At 36.8% G+C, this 22,889-nt stretch overlaps 2 protein-coding genes across 4 annotated transcripts; both read right to left on the reverse strand.

The window, feature by feature from the left end:
• Window positions 1-485: 485 nt before the first annotated feature.
• On the reverse strand, window positions 486-1,430 carry rltgr (RAMP-like triterpene glycoside receptor). The gene is given in 3 exon segments (XM_048171586.1): window positions 486-784; window positions 865-1,052; window positions 1,401-1,430. Coding segments are annotated over 3 exon segments (366 nt in total). The 3' UTR covers window positions 486-636.
• a1cf (apobec1 complementation factor) lies at window positions 486-11,799 on the reverse strand. 3 transcript variants are annotated; one of them, XM_048170554.1, is made up of 12 exons: window positions 11,651-11,799; window positions 8,092-8,235; window positions 7,555-7,689; window positions 7,097-7,227; window positions 6,767-7,005; window positions 6,289-6,453; window positions 5,508-5,605; window positions 5,148-5,427; window positions 4,018-4,211; window positions 3,783-3,919; window positions 2,244-2,386; window positions 486-2,016 (listed from the first exon to the last, which is right to left on the reverse strand). In XM_048170554.1, the coding sequence occupies exons 2-12, from the start codon at window positions 8,188-8,190 to the stop codon at window positions 1,877-1,879; spliced, it is 1,761 nt and encodes a 586-aa protein (XP_048026511.1). In that variant the 5' UTR covers window positions 8,191-8,235; window positions 11,651-11,799; the 3' UTR covers window positions 486-1,876. The 3 variants fall into 3 exon arrangements, with proteins under 3 accessions (XP_048026511.1, XP_048026510.1, XP_048026512.1); XM_048170553.1 differs by having other exon boundaries at window positions 4,018-4,235; XM_048170555.1 differs by having other exon boundaries at window positions 1,874-2,016; window positions 2,235-2,386; window positions 4,018-4,235.
• Window positions 11,800-22,889: the final 11,090 nt, after the last annotated feature.

Below are 22,889 nucleotides of genomic sequence, written 5' to 3' on the forward strand. Positions count from 1 at the left end.
TTATAGTGCTTGTCACCCAACTCAATATTTTGGCCATATCTGTGTTTCACTAAAGTTAAACGTTGGAGAGGCTCCTCGAGCTCATTGATGTGAAGAGTAAAAATTAGGGTAGGCCTATGGGACGCATTAATCGTGCTTCATTAGCGGAGACAACGGAAGAATCACAAAGAGCAACTAAGACAAAACAGCTTTTTGTTCGACAGGTAAGGGATTTAATTATTGTGTTTACTTCTCTCCAAAACTCTCTACGTTTTATCAATGTAATTTTCGTAAAAGACGCTCCTGAAGCGTTGATATCAGTGTCTAACACCATTGTGTGATATAGCGATGCTAACGCTAGCTTTAAACAAACACTATAGCCTACTTAATACCCCTTTTATGATAAATGTGCAACCTGATAACATATAAAAAAATGTGTTGTATGGTTTCATGACACTCCAAAACGTGTCACAAATAACACGCACACACAAAAACAACAGTAGACGTTTAGAAGTGAACTATTGATGGTTAGTTGATTTACTGGAATTATAATTTATAATTACAACTCTCTTACTCTGTAGCACTATGAAGCTCTCAGCTTATTTTTTCCCTGACGATACCCGTCCAATTCTCTCTTCAGTTCGCCGAGACAATAAATTATTTCAAACAGTCTATGATCGAAAAACAAAGTTCATATAAACAGAGATGGAATTCAGGTATAAAAATAAGTTCTAAGTGCTACACAAACTTTAATACTGTCACCTTTAAGGCATCTTTATATTTAACAAAAATGTGTCCATGTGTAGGGGGAATTCAGTTGATTGGGACAATTTTTTCCAAGTCATCTCAATGGCAAAAAGTGTCCCAGTCACCCTGAATTCACACTATTTAAACAATGCTCTCATATTCCCCACTTACAAAAAGAATGAAGTGGGAAATTTTAGTAGCAAGCCTGTAAATATCTTATAAAATATAGCAAAACTACTAATAAAGAACCAGATACAAAGTGTCACCCATATCGAAAATAAGCCAAAACATGCAGATACATACAAAAGCTTATGAAAGCATATGATCTGTTAAAACGCTGTACTTGGGTGTTAATGTAAATACTGAAAGAAAACCAACACAAAAACAAACTACTTTAAATACAACTTAATACCAGAGATTATTTAAGTAAATGTCTGGATAAAAGTCCATAGCACAAGAGGGTTTTACTGTGTGTTTCAAAATTACCTATATTCAACTGTAATTATTCAGTGTTAAAGGCAATCGTTCAAAGGCAGCATTGAATAAGGGTCCAGCCTAAATTTCAGTAATTAAGATAATTTAAAAGCTAGTAAAATCATAGATTTGATTGGTTCACCATTCTGGATGACCACAAATTATTACACAAGTAATGTTTCAATCAAGGCAATTTATGCCTTGACAAACAGCAATAAATCATAAAACATAAAAATTGACATTTAAAAAAAAAAAAAAACATTTGGGATTGAGTTGTGGACAGCCTTCAGGGGCCAGATGCATAAACATAGCCATTATGTCAAGAGAGTGTCTTAGTCAAGAGGCAGTCAGTCTTATTTTTTGGTATCAAATTAGGCCAATCTATATTTTTATGTAACTGATTTTAAAAAAGTTATGAACAGCCTTAAAGACAAAAATGTTATGTCTAACTTGTAAGACTAGTCTTAGTGGTTTATGCAACCAGCCCCAGGTTGCCCTCTTCCTGAGCTAAGTCAAAAGTTGACTCATATTCTTCAATATCACAAAAATGCTCATAAAACACTTGGGAAGAAATAAAGTTATCATAACTCTGAACAATCACTACTAAACATATAAACACGAAAGAATACATAGAACAGATTAACACAAAAATGACTGAGACTGTTAGTTAGGGGTATTAAAACACTCCATATCCATCCCCACGGGCTGCCACAGCAAAGGCCGGGTAACCCTCATAGGTTGCATAGGCAGTCAGGTCCTGACCCAAAGAAACAGCCTGTTTCAGCTGGGTAGCAGTGGTGCTGGCAATTGTATAACCTGTGAAACCAAAAGGAAAAGACTCAGAGTAAAATAACTTGAAAAGCAAAAATATATATATATTTTTAATTGTTTTCTTAACCCTACAATGCATATGCAGATGGCCACTTCATTAATAAAACATAGTAATACATGATGAAAAAGAGAGTGGTTACAGTTAATATACTACATTAAAACAGAAATAGGATCACAGAAAAGTAAGTATCAGTCTTACAGACCTCACATACCTGGGAATGCAGCAGCGACGGCGGCAGCAGCGGAAGCGTCAGCGCCCTCTGTCTGAACACCAAGGATCTGCAGAGTGTGTTCTGCCGCATGCAGCTTCGCCTCATCCATTGACGCACAGAGCTTGGCGGGGGTGAACGGGTGTCTGATTGGACACACAGAGAGCAACAGTGGTAAAATTGCTAAATATATTGGATATGTTGTTGAAAAACACTGTATAGATTAAGAGATAATTTAAAGGGTTAGTTCACCAAAAATGAAATTTGTCATTAATTACTCACCCTCATGTCATTCCAAACTCGTAAGACCTTTGTTCATCTTCGGAACACAAATTAAGACATTTTTGATTAAATCCGAGAGGTTTCTGAACCACCCATAGGCATCAATGTCATTGCAACTTTCAAGGCCCAGAAAGGTATTAAAGACATTGTTAAAACAGTCCACGTGACTACAGTGGTTCAACCTTAATGTTATGAAGCGACGAGAATACTTTTTGAAAAAAAAAAAAAACAATTTCTCCTTTTCCCTACCATTCTTCTATGCCGTTAATGTTGTAAACACAGTGCAGCACTTCCGGGTTCTACGTCAGAACGCCAGCTCATTATTGGCCTGCGTCAGCATCACATGCATGCATCGTGATGCTCACATGTACAGCGTCGGCCAATACTGAGCTGGCGTTCTGAAGTAGAACCCAGAAGTGCTGCACTGTGTTTACAACATTAATGGCATAGAAGAATGGTAGGGAAAATAATTTTTTTTTTTCAAAAAGTATTCTCGTCGCTTCATAACATTAAGGTTGAACCACTGTAGTCAAATGGACTATTTTAATGATGTCTTTACTATCTTTCTGGGCCTTGAAAGTTGCAATGACGTTGATGCCTATGGGTGGTTCAGAAACCTCTCGGATTTCATCAAAAATATCTTAATTTGTGTTCTGAAGATGAATGAAAGTCTTACGGGTTTGGGACGACATGATGGTGAGTAATTAATGACAGAAATTTCATTTTTGGGTGAACTAACCCTTTAAGTTTATATTCCGGGAAGTGTTGCATTGCTACATGTCCTGTATGACTTAAGAGTGTTAATTTATGGCTACACTTCAGTTTATTTGGATACTTTTCATATCTCTGAGATTCTACTCTGAGTTCACAATTGTTACTGATGAAAATACTTTATACAATACATTAATTTCACTAATCACCATATTCTATTACCTTCGCTATAATAAAAGTACATTAAAAATGGCGATAAGGGGGGCATGTTTGTGGTGAATTCAAAATTAAGTTTTAAAGCTCAGACATTATTTTTTTTGTTAACTCAGAAACAAAATGATGGTAATTCCAACATAATGTGAATGCATCAAAGGTGAATATCTGAGGTAATGAGACATCTTGGAGGGTAGCATAACTTTTAACTTTGAAGCAGCCTTCATGTTCTTCATGTGACTGTAATGCACAAAAATCTATCTAGGTAGGCAGCTCACTAGATTTTTGGTAGGCACAGTTAATGTGAGTATGGTTGAAGCAGAGGTTATGACGTACATATTTGGATATTGAGTAGCCAGAGCAGGGATGGTGACTTTGTAAAGGAACAGTTGCCTCTGATCTGGTCCAATAGCAGAGTGAAGCTGGTAAACAGGTTGCCCCCAGTTATTCTTTTGGCAAATATCCTCCAAGATCTGGAAAAACAGGCAAAATGGTCCTTGGAGAAATGTTTCTTGAAAACGTCCTCCTTTAAAATCCACAAGTGATCTTTTCAGTGAGGTTATGAGTGTACCTGTGGGGCGTGTTTGATGCCTTGGGGCTTCAGAGTGACTGGGTTCATGGGTGTAAGCTCCATGCCAGGAAGAAGATCATACAGTTTGTCTTCAGGGCGTTTGTCTGTCTTGAGTTGGTATGTGGCACAGCCCCGACCCACGCCTGCATAGGCGAGGTATCCTCGCCCACCCAAGCCACGTACGCCCGCAGCCCCTACAGGTACATTCATGTAAATTTCTAGGAATGCAAGAAGGCATTAAGTCGAATCAAATCACCAGAAATCACCCAGGTTTCAATCAAGACTCAGAAACTGATCATCATAAAGATATATTCCAAGCCAGCACATTACAGAAGCTGCATCTTTGATTCTTTTGTCTGATTATAACTTTGATAGATTCGACAGACTTGATTTTTGTACCCCATCCATTCAGAATAATATGTTATTTTCACTGGACTGTAATATGCAGGCATGGATAACAAATTCAAATGCTAGATGGGACAAGCAAACTATCAAGAACAGTATAACAGAATATATTGTGTTTACTGTATGGTCACATGCAAAGAAGATGCAAATATCATACGTTTGAACTGCCGTAATGAAACATTATGTAAAGATCTTTCATTACCAAGTAATTTGGCCTCTTTAAAGTCAACATGAAATTAAAATGTACTCAATTTGCTTCCTGATCTTATTGTGCACAATTCATCAGTGCATGTTATTCCAAATAAAATAAATTCTTTGTATTCTTTTATTAAAATACAATAAAAACGTTTATTTTTTATTCCCCCCAACCACCTGGCTCCATTCAGAAAATCAATAAGGTTCCTGTTGTTTTTTCTTCTCATTTAATATGCTATTTCACTCAGAATTTTCACATTATGAATGTAGAATATAATGTTTTTCATGTTGACTTTAATATGCCTGTATTCATTTTGTTTCTTATTTGATTTTTTTTTTCTTTTAGATATAAATTGGATCTTTTTGGTCATTAATCAGAACAGTTTTATATATTCATTAAGAACTACTGAATTTTTAGCAGATAATTCACAAGCTTGATTAACAGTTACAGAATGAGAATTGTTTGGAGATGATTGTCACACCTTAAATTGCATCTAGAACAGATTTCAACAAATGAATCAATTACCCACCTCTCACAGAGGGTGAGCGCACCAGCCCCCTGGTACTTATGTGCCCTTTGGTACTGGGGAAGCGGAATTGATTTGGGATGGTTGTGTATGCATGGGGGGCGTAGAATATTGGTGCTCCTAGGTAGGCAGCTGAGGGGTCGTACATTTGGCCCACAGTGTAAGCATAGTCTCCTTGGAGCAGAGTACCGCCACGACCCCCTGTGCCTCGGGTGTACCGTACATAGCTGTCCTTATCCACAGGCTTGGCTAACGTGACCTCAATGGGAGAACCGTCAATGACCTGGAGGGAAGTCAGTTTTAATACAGCATTATTTCGTAATGATTAGATTTTCCTGTAAACTAGATTTCAGTTAGGTTCACCTTTCCATTCAGTGCGTTCATGGCGCTGATGGCATCTTCTCTTTGAGTGAAATGAACAAAGGCATAATCTCTGATCTTCTTCACCCTTTCAACAGCACCTGTAGATTTGCAAACACTCTAAATATTTAAATGAAATCACAAAACAAATGAATTTCTTTAGACTCAGAAACAGGTTCTTTTTGGTGCTTGCCAAGGTAAGCATAATAAATATAATTGTTCAAAAAATATTTGAACCCAACCTTAAAGGGATGGTTCTCAAACAAATTGTCTCCCCCACGTGTCGTTCCAAACCTATATAACAATTTTTCTAATTTAAAACACAAAATGAGTAATTTTTTGTCCATACAGTCATCGGGGTCCAATGTTGCTTGAAACAATGCTGTTTAATGTTGTTTTGACATATTTCAAAATATCTTCTCATGTTCCTCATTAAAAAAAAAAAAAAAAAATCAGCTTTGGAGCGACATGAAGGCGATGACAGATAAATGATGACATATTTTTGTGTGAACTATTCCTATGAGTATTTAACTAAAGTTTAATAATAGTTTTTGTTGTTGTTGCTGTAAACATGAATGAAACCTCAGTTCATGCAGCTGGTTGAGCTGGGGAATGCTATTACTTTTCTAAGTGATTGCACTTCCGATTTTCGCCTGGCAGATGATATAATGGGTGAAAAAAAAAAAAAAAAAAAAAATCCCAAAGTCTTGCATAGAAGGAGCGACCTGAGCTCTATCCAGAGACCAGAATGTTAAAGTGACTTTTTATTGTTTCAACAGCTCACCAGGTTTGATGCTGTTAAATTCTTTCTCGATGGTCTCCTCTGTTGTGGGTAACATAAGATTGCGAACATAGAGGATCTTCACTGTGGCCATGGTGTCCTCGTCTACCTCTACTTCAGGTTCAGCCCAGTCGACTGCAATGGGATGACCCCACAGTTGAATTCTGCCTGGAAAGAGATAGTGAATCTGTGTCATTGGCTATTCTTTTATCTCTCACTCACCTCCTTTGGGCAATGAACTAAGTATCTTTGCACTCAACATGAGTTCAGCCTGAGAGAAATCAATAAAATCTCATCCAGCTTTGGAAGCTGGTGATTGCTTTGAAATACGTCTGTACAGTAACAGTATGTGTGTTTTTTGGACAAGACAGTATAATATTATACAGGATATAGTATAATATTATATTATAATAGTAAGTAATATACTATTATAGTATACGTGATGTATATAACTTAAATTATTTGCTGTATTGAGTTTTACCTGGCAGCAGTTTCCTCCTGGCCATGGCGGCAGCTCTATGACTTTCATACTCCACAAATGCAAAACCTCGGTTTTTGGTTTTGTCAGCAGCACTTGGATAAACGATGACATCCATGACGCCATCTGTCACCTTCTTCATCTCTGCCAGGATCTCCTCTCTCTTTTTGGTCTTTGGAATGCCGCCCACAAATAGACGACAGTTGTCTACACTTGCACAGACACCCAGAAGTCTTCCATTCCTTTGTGAAGATGTGTGAGAATTGTTCATCAGTTTTTTTTGGGTTACAAAATGCTTCATCCACTAGATGTCCACTTTGAACACAGACTCACCGGATTTCATAGTTGTTGAGCTGTTTCATGGCATTCTTAGCCTCTTGTTTTGTGGAGAAGGTAACAAATGCATAGCCTCGATTGTTGCCATTGAAGTCCATCATCATCCGTACTTCGTAAATTTTGCCAAACTGCAGAGACAGGTGAGCTTAACATTTTTAAAGCTACACTAAATGTGATATTAAAGCCTATTTCCACCTCAGAGTGAAAAAAAAAAAATATATGTAAAATTCTTAAAATAAGAAATGGTCACCTTATGAAATATAAATTTAATACATTTCCAATTGCAAGATATAAAGTTGTGATTACATTTTTATTAATTTATTTATATTCTGAGGCAGGAACAGGCTTGCAATATCCTTCTATTTGGTGCAAGCCATTATTAATTTTAAATAGTTTTTAGATTTATTTTAAATGATTTATTAAAAAATATTTTTGTTGACCATTTTCCTTCTTACTTTTTCACAGAGTGGTACCAGTTCATCCTCAAAGAGGTCTCGAGGAAGCTTTCCCACAAAAATCTCACTGCCTCTCTCTGGAGGTGGGCCTTCCCAGCCAGGAGGTGGACCACCATATCTCCTCTGGCCATTTTCCTGGGGAGAAAACAACTGTGATAAATCTAACACACAAGTTAATGTGCACACTGAGATCACCACAAGGACTAAGCAAAAACATGATTATGGTGACCTCAAGGATCGACAAAGCATTGTACTGATCCACAGACGTATGCTGCTTTTTTACAGATGGAAAGGAAGGAGTTTTTCCATTTCCACCACATGATGGTGCCACTATACTACATACAAAAAACTGATAAAGACAACCAGACAAGATATACTGCCAGAATATCTGGATATTCTGGATACGGATATTATGGACCAGCGACACAGAATTTCAGTCTCAAATTTCTCAAGTAAGAGTCAACTTAATCAAGTGTTTCTATCCCATAATCCCACAGTGGCACCTGTCCTGTTACCTGAGGCTGTGGTAACTCCTACCTGGTGTATGTGATATCCTGTGCGCTGGATCAGAGTGCGCAGCGCAGCCTCTTTCTGCGTGCCAGTCAGTCCATCCCCACATTTTTGATTGGTTTCCATTGTGAGTGATTATCAGCAATAAATCAGCAAAATTAGGGGTGCTCACTGAAATTAAATCAAAGTTCAAACACATAAATGACAGGGAAAGATAGCATACTCTTGCTTTAAATCTGAACATGATAAGAAGCCAAGACATGTTGCTCACGGACAGGTTCAAAGGTAAGTTGTCCTAACCGTGCCCTTTTGAACAAGTCTGATGCATTACTAAATAGCCATTTTTCTCATTCATATATAAGTGTATTTTGTAAAAACTCTGTCACAAAATATCTGATCCAGGTGGAGGGGAAACGTGTGTTTTTGGTCTTAATATAGGCATGTAACATCTTCATTTAATCATTGTCTCTGATCATAGTCTGTTTGAACTGTATGAAGAAAGCTTTGGGTATATATTGGCTTTTTATCTGCTGGACAGTGTTGGCAAGAAAAGTGGGGAAAGAAACATTTTCCTCACCTCCAGGTCAAGGACCGAGGTGTAATTATTAACTGAAGAGAGCAAATCAAAACAGCAGACGATCACTGAAGTCACATATGTTTCAAGAGGAGACATCTGTGCCCTGCCCTCATTTCACACCTTTTTTCATCTAATAAAAATGTCTTCCCTCAATGAGAACTTAGAACATAAAAAAAAAAAAAAAACATAATTCTATTAATACATCAAAAGATTGCTTAGACTATATATATAGCTCAGTGCTCAGAAGACTTTAAAGGGATAGTCATAAATGAAGATTCTGTCATCATTCGCTCATCATCATGTCATCCCAAACCTGTATGATTTTCTTTCTTCTGTGGAACATAAAAACTGTTTTTGTCCATACAATGAAAGTCAATGGGGGTCCAAAACAACATTGACTTTCACTGTATGGACAAAAACATTGACTCTTTTAGAAGACAAAAGAATATCTTCTTTTTCAAATGATCACTTTCATTTCTCAGTAACTTAGAGAATGTCATAAATGTTTTTCCTTAGGAGAAATCAAATTATGAGAATATGTATCTAAATAGCATCTCTGACCACTTTATTTAATTTGATGATACGTTCACATTTAAATCTATGACTTTTGATTACAGACAGCAAATCTGAGCACAGTTTAAGACATGGTTGAGATCTCTTCGGACACCCGATGGAGACACAAGATTACTAAGCTCTATTTCTGGGGCTCTATTAAATAGGGCAAGCAGGAGACTTAAGAAAATGTAAGCACAAGTCTCCATTTATCTTGAGCTAACAACATCTCCTTTGTGATTATTCTTTATTTTGAGATCAGAGTGCTATCAAGCGTGATTGAATCACACGGCCGCAGGTCTTTAAAATCATCAGTGGAGTGTCTATTTGTCTTTGTCTTTTTCAGCTTCACTTGATCAAAGGGAGATGCTGAAGACAACAAAAGATGGTGAGTAGAGAATAGGGGTCAAAGGTGACAAGACTGCTAGTCATTTTCAAAAGCTCTTCAGCATCTGGATGTAATCATGGCAGCAATGATGATACCATGATCTCTGTCTCTCTGTAAGTGGCTCAAACAAGACAAAGGAAAGCTGTTAGCTGGCCTTCATTTGGTTTTATAACCATGTATAAATGGATGCATGTACAGTAGTGGCCAAAAGTGATGTCCGGCCTAGGAAAATGGACATGTTCAAATAGTATTAAAAATGTGTTAAAGATTCTGTATGAATATTGCATAGCTGTGCTTAGAGTCAATTTTTATTTGTGATAACGCAATGAAACGTCAAATTGTGCAAACATAATTTTTGGCTAGAAATTATGAACACATGCAAAAACAAGAGAGAGCCAACAAAATATTAATAACTGATTATATTGTAGTCAATGCATACTTTTTTTTTCCTGTAGCTGTAGTTTGCCTTTTTTTGCCAAATAATTTTGTCAGATAAATACCTTAACCAAGTTTAGAGTTTTGTTCCTCCCTCATATTTAAAATATTAAAAAAAAAAAAAAAAAAAAAAAAAAAAAACATATTTTCCTCATATTTTGATGATTTGTTTAAACTTGTAGAGTCATTAAAAATAAATATCCCCTCTGGACATCACTTTTGGCCACTACTGTATATACAAACAAAAATTATACCAGTACTCTAATACATTTAGGCCTATACACATAAAAAGAAGCACTTAGTTGTTGCAATATACTGTTTTTAAGTCTTATTTTGCCAAAGATTGCCATTGGTGCCCTTTTAAAAATAGGTGCATGATGCCCCTGTGTACACTTTTGAATTTTTGTCTATTTCTTCTTTTCATTCATTCTACAATGCAACAAATCTAACCAGCAGTGACAGCGCTAATGTGTTTGCCTCTACAAATTCAATAGCTTGCACAAAGCACAGAGGGTTTATCCAAACTGAAAAGACTCGTAACAGATGACTCACTGAGTGAAATGCTATTACTGCACGCTTTTGCAGTTGGTGAATGTTGCCTTTTATTCAATCCATACAGTGCATGAGACCAAAAATCACAAATGACAGTTTTCTTGTAGCTCATCAACATCAGGGATATAAGAGAGATGGCTGAGCATTAGGAATCCATTAAAGAGAGCGTTTTAAGACAGTTGGGAAAGGACTCCATTAGTCTGCAGTCCATCCACTGCTCTCTCCTGGACAACCTGGTTACCGTTTGCATAAACAAGATAACTAGACGTGCGCTTATCATGCCTGGATCTCTGGCTGCTTTTCAGCCCATGTTGACTGAGGCTAAATACACTTGTTCTGAAGGCCATTGTGCTGGACAGAAACTGCAATACAGGAACAGGGAATATAATATTTGTTATTGCACTTCAATTGCAACTAACGCTAACCCTAACATTAGCTGCCTGCCTCTGTATTTAAACTTTTAAGACCATAAATCAAGAACAATGTCATATGCACTGTATCTCCCACACCAACCACACTGTTGCTACTGTTTAAAACCATCTGTGAGGTTGTAATTAGTCAGCATGGCAGTGTTTAATGAAACCGTACGATGGCAAAGTACCATATGCTGAAGCATTTTAGTAACAGCAGTGATTAGCTTTGGGCTTATGTCACAGGTCACTTCCTTAAAACAATACTGAAATTAACATTTGCATGTACATATGTTGAAATGTCACAGTTGAAGAAAGTTTAAAGGTGATGAGTGGCCCATTTCTGCATTATAAACACAGACGAAGCCTATCACAGAGTTTGCACTGTTTAATCTTACAATTTAATCATCTTTCCTATAAGTAAACTGTGATATTTACACAATTAGTCAAATGAATGTGTATAACTTATTGGTGACCTGTTTTGTATTATAGTATTTTGCCTAGACCGTATCCTTACAATCATACCGGACAGTTGCAAAATACAACATGATTAATTGCATTGCGCAATTAAAAGCATTAACAGAGCCATGTGGACGAGCACAATGTTTTCTAATGCCACTACCTGAAAAGACTCCTTATGTCTCACTATTTGGTATTAAAGATGCAACTTACCTGAGCAATTTCAGAGATCACCTCCCGGAAGACTCAGACCCTCATTCTGCTGAATTTGGCAACGTGTCACTGGGGTGATTCTGTAATCACATCATATCAAACTCCAAAGGTTCACTGTCCTGGAGCTGTTTTACAAGCCGGCGTGGTTAAACGTTAACCAGCTCTATCTCTGCCTCTCGCTGTAGGCCAGCCCTTTGACCAGGAACAGCACGATCACGGTTCACCTGCAGCAGGGAGCCTCCTGAACCAGAGATCATGCTGCAAAAGGAATTGCTCTTTTGTTGACCCAAATATTAATAGGTTTTGATGTCTTTTAAGTATCTCTTGTTTTCAACCTTCTGCAGATTATACGGCTGAATGAATAGACAAATATGTTGAAAATTAACATATTCACATGAAATCAAGGGGCCATAGACATGTTTTTCTGGGACCCCCACGCCACATGGCCCGGGGCAATGTTTAAAGTTGCCCTTACCGTTGACTCTCCTGATATATTCTATTCATAAGGTGACATTTAATGATTAAATGCACCATAAGTCGCCATTGTATCTTAAACATATTTTACACAAAAGGGTTTTGTATAAGGGGGCCACAAGAGGGTGCTAGAGAGTCCATGGAACATTTGAGAGCGAGAGAAATGAAAACTGTTTTCGAAAATGTATACATACTAGGGCTGTCAAAGTCAGTAATATATACTACTGTTCAAAAGTTTTGTTTTATTCAGCAACAGTGTATTAAATTGATCAAAAGTGACAGCAAAACTAAAATTCTATTTAAAATAAATGGTGTTCTTTTGAACTTAAAACAACAACAACAACAAAAAAAACTGCATCACAGTTTCCACAAAAATATTATGCAGAACAACTGTTTTCAACAGTGAAAATAATAGATGTTTCTTGAGCTCCAAAATTAGAATGATTTCTGAAGGATCATGTGACACTGAAGACTTGAGTAATAATGCTGAAAATTCAGCTTTGCATCACAGGAATAAATAAAACTAAACCTAAATAAGAGTAAAATATCATTATTAAACTGTAATAATATTTCACAATATAACTGTTACTGTATTTTTGATTAAATAACAGCAGTCTTGGTGAACATAAGAGACTTTCAAAAAACATTAAAAAAAATCGTACTGACCTCAAACCTTTGAATGCTCATGCATATACTTAATCTCATAATAATATCACAATTTTTCTCACAGAATAATTAAAAATAAATGAAAAAAAATATACCTTTTATATTTTAGGAACAAAACCATTACAAGTGATCATCATTTTTGGATCTTTTCAGAGTCTGACAATTCATTCACACGTGTCTGAAAACACTGACCAAATGCCACATTTTTCAGTTTTTAACTCCTAGATTGTTCGTTCTTTCCAGTCAACCCCAGGTATTGATAAAGTAAACATGCTACTGCTGATGTCTTGTTGTCATGGCCCACTGTTTGCTGTCTACCGACTTGTTTGTTTGACTTTGATATGGGCAAGTGGTCTCATGGTCCCTGTGCGCTCAGGACAAACTCTGCTTTGTACTATGTATTATGTAGCATCTACTGACCTGAATTTTACATGAATATAGCCATAACTAACATCCAACAGTGAAGTTCACCCAAGTGTGTATTAACTAAGGAGGTGTCCTTTCATTTAGTCTTTAGTAAAGACTAAATGCTAGCTTTTATATTTCATAAATAATGGCGCCCCCTTGTGCAAAAATGGGGTGGATGGGGAGGGGGGTGGGGCATTATTTTTGATTATGTCAGATTGAGTCAGTCAGAGGTGCGAATGGTGATTCATTCCGTGATTCTGTCTGTTCATTTTATACAGAAACTCAGCCTCTTTAAATGCAAATGTGGCTGTGGAAAGACACTAAGACATATGTAAAACAGTTCCACAGATAGTAACAAAGAGGATATATGTAGCACAGCAAAAAGCATGAGAGCTACTGAGTCTTAAAAAGCTTCTTTTACTGAGTGGTATTGATTCCTGTTTGGTCCATATGCATATTGGGCTTTCTTTACTCAAGCTCTGTCAGCAGCCACCTACAATCATTGACACACACACACCCACCCACCATAAAGCTCTACACAACTCAATTTCATTCAAGTGTATTTTTATATACTAAATTAAAGTTTATAGCAGTGCTCATGGATTCCAGTAAGAGTGTCCAGTGTGTCTTGCATCATTTGCTGGCATCTCTGACTCGGCGCCTCTGCGTGACGACCTTTGACACTTTAACCCTGGTCTGTATAAAAAGATGTTTTTTTGGTAACACTTTATTTTGATGGTCCACTTTAGACATTCTACTTATTATGAGTAACTTTGCAACTACGTCAACTCATGAGAGCATGAGTAGACTGTGCTTAATATCTGCCAACACTTTATTTTGATACTTCCCCAACAGACATTCTACTGACTATAAGTAACTTTGCAAGTACTTGTCAACTTATTCTACTAACCCAAATCTAACAGTCTACTAGTACTCTAATGAGAGTTAGTTGATATAGTTGCAAAGTTACAGTGTTCAGTGTAAATGAGTACACCCCCTTTGAAAAGTAACATTTTAAACAATATCTCAATGAACACAAAACAATTTCTAAAATGTTGACAAGTTTAATATAACATCTGTATAACTTATAACATGAAAGTAAGGTTAATAATATAACTTAGATTACACATTTTTCAGTTTTACTCAAATTAGGGTGATGCAAAAATGAGTACACCCCACAACAAAAACTACTATATCTAGTACGGCCTCCATGATTTTTAATGGCGGCACCAAGTCTTCTAGGCATGGAATGAACAAGTTAGCGACATTTTGCAACATCTGTCTTTTTCAATTCTTCAAGAATGAGCTCTTTTAGAGACTGGATGCTGGATGGAGAGTGATGCTCAACTTGTCTCTTCAGAATTCCCCATAGGTGTTCGATTGGGTTCAGATCAGGAGCCACTGAATCACTTTCACCCTGTTCTTCTTCAGAAATCCAACAGTGGCCTTAGATGTGTGTTTAGGATCATTGTCATGTTGGAAAAGTGCACGACGATGAAGGGTAATGGTAGCATCTTCTCTTTCAGTATAGAGCAGTACATCTGTGAATTCATGATGCCATCAATGAAATGCAGCTCCCCGACACCAGCAGCACTCATGCAGCTCCACATAAGGACACTGCCACCACCATGTTTCACTGTAGGCACCATGCATTTTTCTTTGTCTTCCTCACCTTTGTGACACCATACAGTTTTGAAGCCATCAGTTCCAAAAACATTTATCTTGGTCTCATCACTCCAGAGTATAGAGCCCAGTAGTCTTCATCTTTGTCAGCATGGGCCCTGGCAAACACTAGGCTGGCTTTTTTTGTGCCTGGGCTTTAGGAGAGGCTTCTTTCGTGGACGGCACCCATGCATGCCATTCCTCTGCAGTGTACGCCGCATTGTGTCACGGGAAATAGTCACCCCAGTTTGACTTTCTACTTCTTTAGATAACTGCAGTGAACTTGCATGCAGGTTTTCTTCAACCCTTCTCCTCAGAAGACGCTCCTGTCGAGGTGTTAACTTTCATGGACGACTTGGACTTCTCTGTGAGATGGTTGCAGTTCCATCTTTTTAAAATTTTTGTACCACTTTTGCTACAGTATTCTGACTGATAAGTAAAGCTTTGCTGATCTTCTTGTAGCTTCACCTTTCTGGTGTAAAGAAATTATTTTCTTTTTCAGGTCTTGTGACATTTCTCTTCCATGTGGTGCCATTGCTGACAGCATGAAATGGGAAGGGGTTTTAACACCTTTTTATAGTCAGCTGTCTGCTGGACACCTGTGTAATGAATAATTAGACTCACCTGTGGTTGAATTCTTGTTAAATTAGACATTTGTAGTTTAAAATTTAGCTTTGTTCCAGAGACTTTCAGTGGGGTGTACTCATTTACGCTGAGCACTGTACTTATAGTTAATAGAACATCTGAAGTGGACAATCAAAATAAAATGTAACCTGTTGTTCTTATAAACAAAAGCATTCAGGTTTGTAAAATGCACGTCATTAAGTACATATGTCTAGTTCTTTTGTTATTCCAAAAAGGCACAATAAAGTGGTAAATAAATCAGTCCCTATATTTTTCCAGATCCGATTTGAGCTTCGGGAGCATTGAAATATTTAAACTTTTTTGGCTAGACCATATGCGACCACCAGAACGGGTGTTATCTATAATGTAACCACTATAAGCACAAGATGGAAATTACCAAAATGTTTGTGCTAAAATGTAAATCTTTTAACACAACTTCTGTAAAATGTGTGGTTATGAATAATTATGTCCAAAATAATTATATTATAATTGTTCAATAATTGTCTACATTGATTAGCCCTAGAAAACCAATACTACTTCTTCTGAACATATTTGGCTGCCATTTGTTTTGTGTCTACTGTGTATTCTTACATGCATTATTCATTCATTTAGCCATGGTGAAATTCACCATGCAGTTGAATAAACGGAAGATAACAGCTGTTTACAGTCCACTCTGCCTGGCTGATGTTGTGCCCAGACATAGTGTACTGTAGCTAATAGAAGCATTTCCCACTGGAATGCTAACTAATACATTTAGCTCCCTCTTCATAAGCATAAGAAGACTCAATTACAGACATGATTGTTGGGAGATCAGCTAGGAGTGAACTTCAGTTCTCTCAGATCAGCAAGGAAATACCTCACCTTTATCTGATTTAAATGCAGGTTAACTAAGGTATAGTTAAGGCATAGGTATGTGTATGATAGCATGTGTGCTGATAGGCAAGATGATAAGAAGAAAGCCATAATGTAAGATAACAAGTGATTTTAAATCTATTTGATAGCAGTTATATCAGCATTATATATAGTACACTCTTAAAAATAAAGGCTTTTTATTGACATGGTTCCATGAAGAACCTTTAACATCCATTCCACAAAAGGTTCTTTATAGTGGAAAGAGTTCTTTAGGTTTTTGAAATTTTCTTCACTACTGCATTAGTGCATTATATGTATGTGAATTATTAACTCAGCACACTTATAGAATTGTGTTTCAAAAGGTGGCTTCTTTATCCCTTATTCACTGTTCGTTTGGGGTGTACATTTGTGCTGTTTGGGGTCTCCAGTCTCCAAAATAATATATATATATTTTTTTTAAACAAATGTCATTTTACTCAGTTTATTAATGTTTTTACTCCACATTTGTGCAGTTTTTGGAGGATTTATGATGTTTTTTAAATGTATATAAATAAATTAAAATTTAATTTAATTTATACAAAAAACACTTTTGATGTAAAATTCACTTTATGAAAGAACCACATTTTTAACTTTCATTCATGGGAATAACATGGATAATTTGACATGTTTTAGTGTAAGCTTTTTGCCCATCTTTTGGTAAATGCAGTTGCCGAGCTCCACTATTATATTACATATATGCCGAGCTACACTATACTGAAAGACATCTTTTCACAAGTTTTATCATGAAATCACAATTATGTATAAATATAGTTTTTTTTTTTTTTTGTTTAGTGGATGAATAGCCCTTGTATCTTCTTACCTTCTCCTATATTCACTTTTGCTGTTTCCAACTATGTCTGCTCACCTTTGACTTTGAATGCAGTTAAAGCAACGACCCAACTTGAACCAACTAGTGATACTGTATGGGCCTACATATTCAACTGGTAGATTTCTTCAAAAAGTGGTGATTTTGTGTCACTATGAACAAATACTGTTTGTTAGAGCATCCTAACCATCCTGACAGTCAATCTTGTCCTTTTAACATTTAACATTAACATGTTTTCCCGTGCCCTGCTGACACTGACAGCACTATAGTCAAAGCCATAGGCGTAATTTGCGGGTGGGACGGGTGGAACATGTCCCCACCACTTTTTGAAAGGGTCGATATTGTCCCCACCACTTTTTGAAACATCTCGCGGCATCTCGGTTTTAATGAAAAAAAAAAAAATCATACATGGTTGGATTCGAACCCAGAATCTCTTGCATGCTAAACGAAAATATTGCCTCCAGTCCATCAGGACAACCTATATCAAACAGCGGATCCACGTATTTACTAACTAATATGCATACTTTCGAGACATTGTATTATAGCAGATGTAAGGAAGAAACTATAATATTAATTTTAATATCATATTATTATTATTATTGTAATAATACAATTACAATACCCCCCCCCCCCCACACACACACACACATACACATTCCTGTCCCACCCACTTTTTAAAACAAAGTTACGCCACTGGTCAAAGCATTTGTCATTTTCGTCTTGTTCCGAGTTCACAACAAGTTTCAATATAAAAGTCTTTGCGACTGAATGACTCGCTCATAAAGACAATCTTTGCCGCCATCTAATGGCGTAATAAATGTAACTTCTGTTGCTGTTCATGGTCAGGGACTATTTTTTCGAGCAGAAGGAAGTCTTTTAATCATTTTACTTCATGAAAGTTCCATTGATACATTTTTCTTTGGCTTTAATATTTTAATATTTTATAAAAGCAATAAGCCCTGTGAAGCTTCTTGGGGCTTAACCCTTAGCAGATTTTGACTCATTTACTTCTACTGCCTTTGAAATATGGTTAAAATGTACTGTTGAATGTACTGACAAGTATTTATGGTAATCTAAAATATGCTTTAATGTAATGATAAAGTTGCAATTTAGTGCATCTAAAATACATTAAATGTAATATCAAATAAGACATTACAGTTAAAATTGCAATCATGTACTTAACATGTGCATTATCATAGTCAACACAACAAAATAAGTGTACTTAAAGCATGACAAAAGAAACGATTAAAATGTACTGTACAAAGTTAACGTTTAAGAAGTGCCCCTAACATTATATTATCTGCAAGTACAGCTTTTTAAAAATATACTTTTTAAAGTTTTGAAGTGCACATTCAGTATAGTTAAGCACATGTCTTTTTCACAAGGGTGTCCCTTTAAGACTAGCTAAAAATTCGTCAGTCACCCTCATGATTTAATGATTATGTCTGATAATCATTAAATCATGAAGCTGACCTAACATCATCTTCCAAAATTGTACCAGCTCTGATGCATAATATTTTAAAAGATATACCATTCGATGTATCGCGATATGTCATATAAAGAGGTTCTTCCCATTTTCCTGGTGCTACACACTGGAGCTTACCTATCCTGACAGCTTCTTATTGTTTTGTCGAAACCACTCTGATACAAGTGCCCTGACCTTTTCATCCGTACACTCGCTCCATGGATATAGGCACGGTGGTGGGGTGAGACAGGCACTCAAGGACCTCTGTTGAATTTGAGTGTCTCTACAGCCCGAGGGCTGAGTAATGTTTTAGAGTTGCTGCTTTAGGATTAGAATGACCATCTGTTGCCCTCCCATTTGTTCTTTCTTAGCTTTGTGAGGCGAAAAATTACATTTGAATTTCAGAGTTATTGGAGTGATTGTTTTGCATACAATATTGGCACAGCATCAAGACACGACACCTTAGAAAGTACACTATCATATTAGAATGATTTCTGAAGGATCATGTGACACTGAAGACTGGAGTAATGATGCTGAAAATCACATGAATTAATGTGTTTAATATTAATAAAACATATAAATGATGTGTTTTAATATAATAAAATAGAAAATGTTCTTTCAAATTGTAATAATATTTAATCAGATAAATGCAAATCTTAGTTATTCTTCATCATCTGCATCATCTTCTGAGTGTTCTGTCAGCTGGGTCCAGTCTCCGGGAATTTGTATGAGAGCACTTGAGAATCACATCCTGGCAGGAGTAAGATCTGAGCACTGCAGCTTCAGCGGATGAGAGAGGTGTTGAAAAGACGAGTTTCATCCCCTGGCAATTAGAACAGCCAGGGAAGTAATCTGTTCCACCACTGGAGATCAGAGTGAAGATGGTATCCTAAAAATAAATCCATGCCATTGAAGTCCCATTGAAAAACTGCAAAATAACAAACAATGCCCACATCATGGTGACTTGAAGCAATATTTCTTTCTTCAACTCTCTTCTGGGGTACAAAGGAATAGTTCAAAAACTGTCATTATTCACTCACTTTAATATCCTGCAGAGAATATTTGAAGACTCTTCATGCAGCTTTCTTGTATTCAACAACATTTCATACATACCTGTCAAGCTGCAAAGAATTTGGTTCCAGTTCCATCTTCCCAAAGTCAATGTTTTTTTGTTTTTTTTTTTTATGTGTTTTTGGTTAAATGTCTGAAATAAGGTCTGTGGTTAACACAAGCTCAAAATACTTTTACATTTTATTCTACGATATAAAATAGATCAGTAACAGTCCCTTGTGATTTTTTAAAGCCTTTACTTGTTTTGAAAATTCAGTTTCTAATAATTGGCTATATGGGACTACAAATGTTGTCATGGACACACCGAATAGGAAAACTCATCAACGCACTAGTCTGCTTTCACAACTTCATTATATTTATAACCACGCTCTTGCAAACTATTCTAACACAAACTTTCAAGAAAAAAGTTTTTTTTTAAATAAAGACCAAAAAAGCTGTTGGAAGCTTAAAGGCTATTATGACTCTTTTCAAAGTCTTGAATTTGTTTTTGGGGTCTACTAGATTAAGATTTTTACACTTGAATGTAAAAAAAAAACAAAAACAAAAAAACCCCCAAAACATTATTTTTCATATATTTTACATTGTTGCAGTTCCTCTATTCCCAGTCTGTCAGTAACACTCTGTTTAGTTCCTGACTCTATGAAGCCCCTCCTTCCAAAAAATGCAATGTGCTCTGATTGGTCGGTTGGATCAGTGTGTTGTGATTGGTCAAGCCCTTCGAGCGTGTTTTGGAAATGTCATGCCCCTTACCATAACTGCGAGTTTCAACACCTTACTAAACGCAACTCAAGCAAGCCCTACCCCTTTTTTTTGTGTAGCTTATGCCTTAGGTAGAAATTATTTAAAGGGGTGGTTGATTATGATTTCACCTTTTTAACTTTAGTTAGTGTGTAATGTTGCTGTTATAGCATAAAGTTAAGTTGCAAAGTTACGACACTCAAAGTTCAGTGCAAAGGGAGATATTTTCTTAAAAAAAAAAAAAATCTTTAAGGACTACAGCTTCTTCCCGGGTAGTGACATCACTAACCCTAAAATGTACGTAAACCCTGCCCCCGGGAACATGCAACAAGAAGAGTTGTTGCAGTAGAGTGTTGTTGCCATGCCGTCATTATACGCCCAACTGCTTCACAAACGAGGGTCAATTCAATGCTGGATTTGCACAAAAGATTAACATGACGGCGCATGCTAGTCGATGAGTTGAACCAACTCCACAGCAACTATATAAATTTATCCACTAACCATTCAGAAACATCCAGATGCATTCTAAAAGTTGTAACTTCTTCCTGAGTCTCTCCATCAGTGTCCGACTCTGGTTTGAACAATGTAAGGCTGAACCGCAACCGAAATGCCAGCTGTTAAAGCTCACACCCAAATGGGGGCAAATAGGACAAGCTATTTGATCTGTGGGGTATCTTGAGCTAGGTGCTTATTTTATGCAATAAACCAAAAGCCAAATGAAAAGTCTTATTGGGTTTTTGTCGAGTGAACAAGAGTGATGCTAACTTCCAGGTTGGCCTACAAAAATGTCATAACTGCAGCGTTCTAAATGTGACTCACTCCCTCACTTTTCACTGGACAAATATAGGCTTCTGTACAGTATGCATCTAAATGCTCTTCAAATTCCTTATTCAAACTAGCATGTCAAGTTTAGTTATAACATGTGGGAACCAATGGTGTTTGGCGCCAAACTTGGTGTGATGCATCTGCATGCCTTAAATTTAGCTCTGATTCTCACATAAAGCTATATACCTTATGTAGCCCCGCCCTTTTTCAGCACTGTGCTCGTTGTGTTCTGTCTTCCAGTTTGTATTTCCACAGCATGAAGGTAAGATCTTACAGATTTATGTATGAACCTTTCGTTTTAAAATCTTCCCGGTCTACTGACATTTGTTATGACATCCGTTTCCAACACAACAGCGCTTATGATAACTTTCGTTAACTCTACAATAAGAAAATCCACTTCACCAGCTAAATACTCTTTTCAGCAATGCCATAGAAATATACAGAGCTACTGCGAAAACAGAACTTCAAAAACAAAATTCTAAAGATCGCCTTGCACTTGTTTATCTGGTGTATTAAGTTATATTAGGACTTCAAAATGCTTGAAATGTAGTGCACAAGTTGTATGGACTACTTGAATGGACATGAGGGTGAGTAGATTATATTTTTGGGTGAGCTATCCCTTTAAGTGCTCTTCTGCATTCGTATTGAGTAAATCTGTACTTAAGACTCCCAGCCCCCTCCTTTCCATCACAGTCTCTCAGCAACATCAGCTCAGGCAGCGTCTCCTCCTCCTTCCATTTAGATAAATCCCGCAGTAGAGGCGCACGATGACATAAACATCATTGATTTTGCAACATCCTGTCTTCACTTAGGGACGTGCTACAGTTTCGATGAGAGAAATCGTATGCATTACAGGAAGACCATTGACTGTCAGACCATTGAATGTCTGTCTGAAAGCTGATACTCCTTCCCCTGGAGAGCTGCGGATGGCATTGCCTCATTGGGATGAGATAACCAAGCATGCTCAAATTTTGTGAATCACAGCAGGTTTTCCCTTGTGTGTCATAAACAAAGCAGAGAGAACAGAAGTCAAGGTGACCTGATCAGTCAGACGGAGAAGAAAAATAACCAAACAAACAAAAAGGGCTATATTGTTTTTGCGAATTAATAAAGTCAAAATTGAAAACTGACATAGTTGTTGTGTACTAAGGTCTTAGTCTTAACCATGTGTATATGGTTGAACAGTCAAATCTTTTTCCATATAATAGACCAGTGGCTTTTGTAAAGATTAACTTTTGCTTTTCTTGGATGACTAGGTATTGAGCCAAGGCCGCAATATGCATTTGAGGTGTTTCCATTCAGAGGCTGGAAATAACAGATTTCACTGAATTCAGAAAGACTGACTGTATTATAAGCCACCGGATAAAGTAAAATAAGAGAAGAACAAATTTAAAACAGCATTTCCCCCCCTTGTACTTACTCAGAATATCACAAATAGCATCAGTGACTCTGGTTAGTTGATTACATAACTACATGGGTATAAGAAGCCAGAAAAAAATATATATTAACATTTCCAGAACTCAGATGCTAAAACTAACCTAACCATCAATAAAAACAAACAAACAAACAAATACACTGCAAAAAATGTT

The sequence above is a fragment of the Megalobrama amblycephala genome, linkage group LG20, assembly GCF_018812025.1.
Source record: "Megalobrama amblycephala isolate DHTTF-2021 linkage group LG20, ASM1881202v1, whole genome shotgun sequence".
Taxonomy (NCBI): domain Eukaryota; kingdom Metazoa; phylum Chordata; class Actinopteri; order Cypriniformes; family Xenocyprididae; genus Megalobrama; species Megalobrama amblycephala.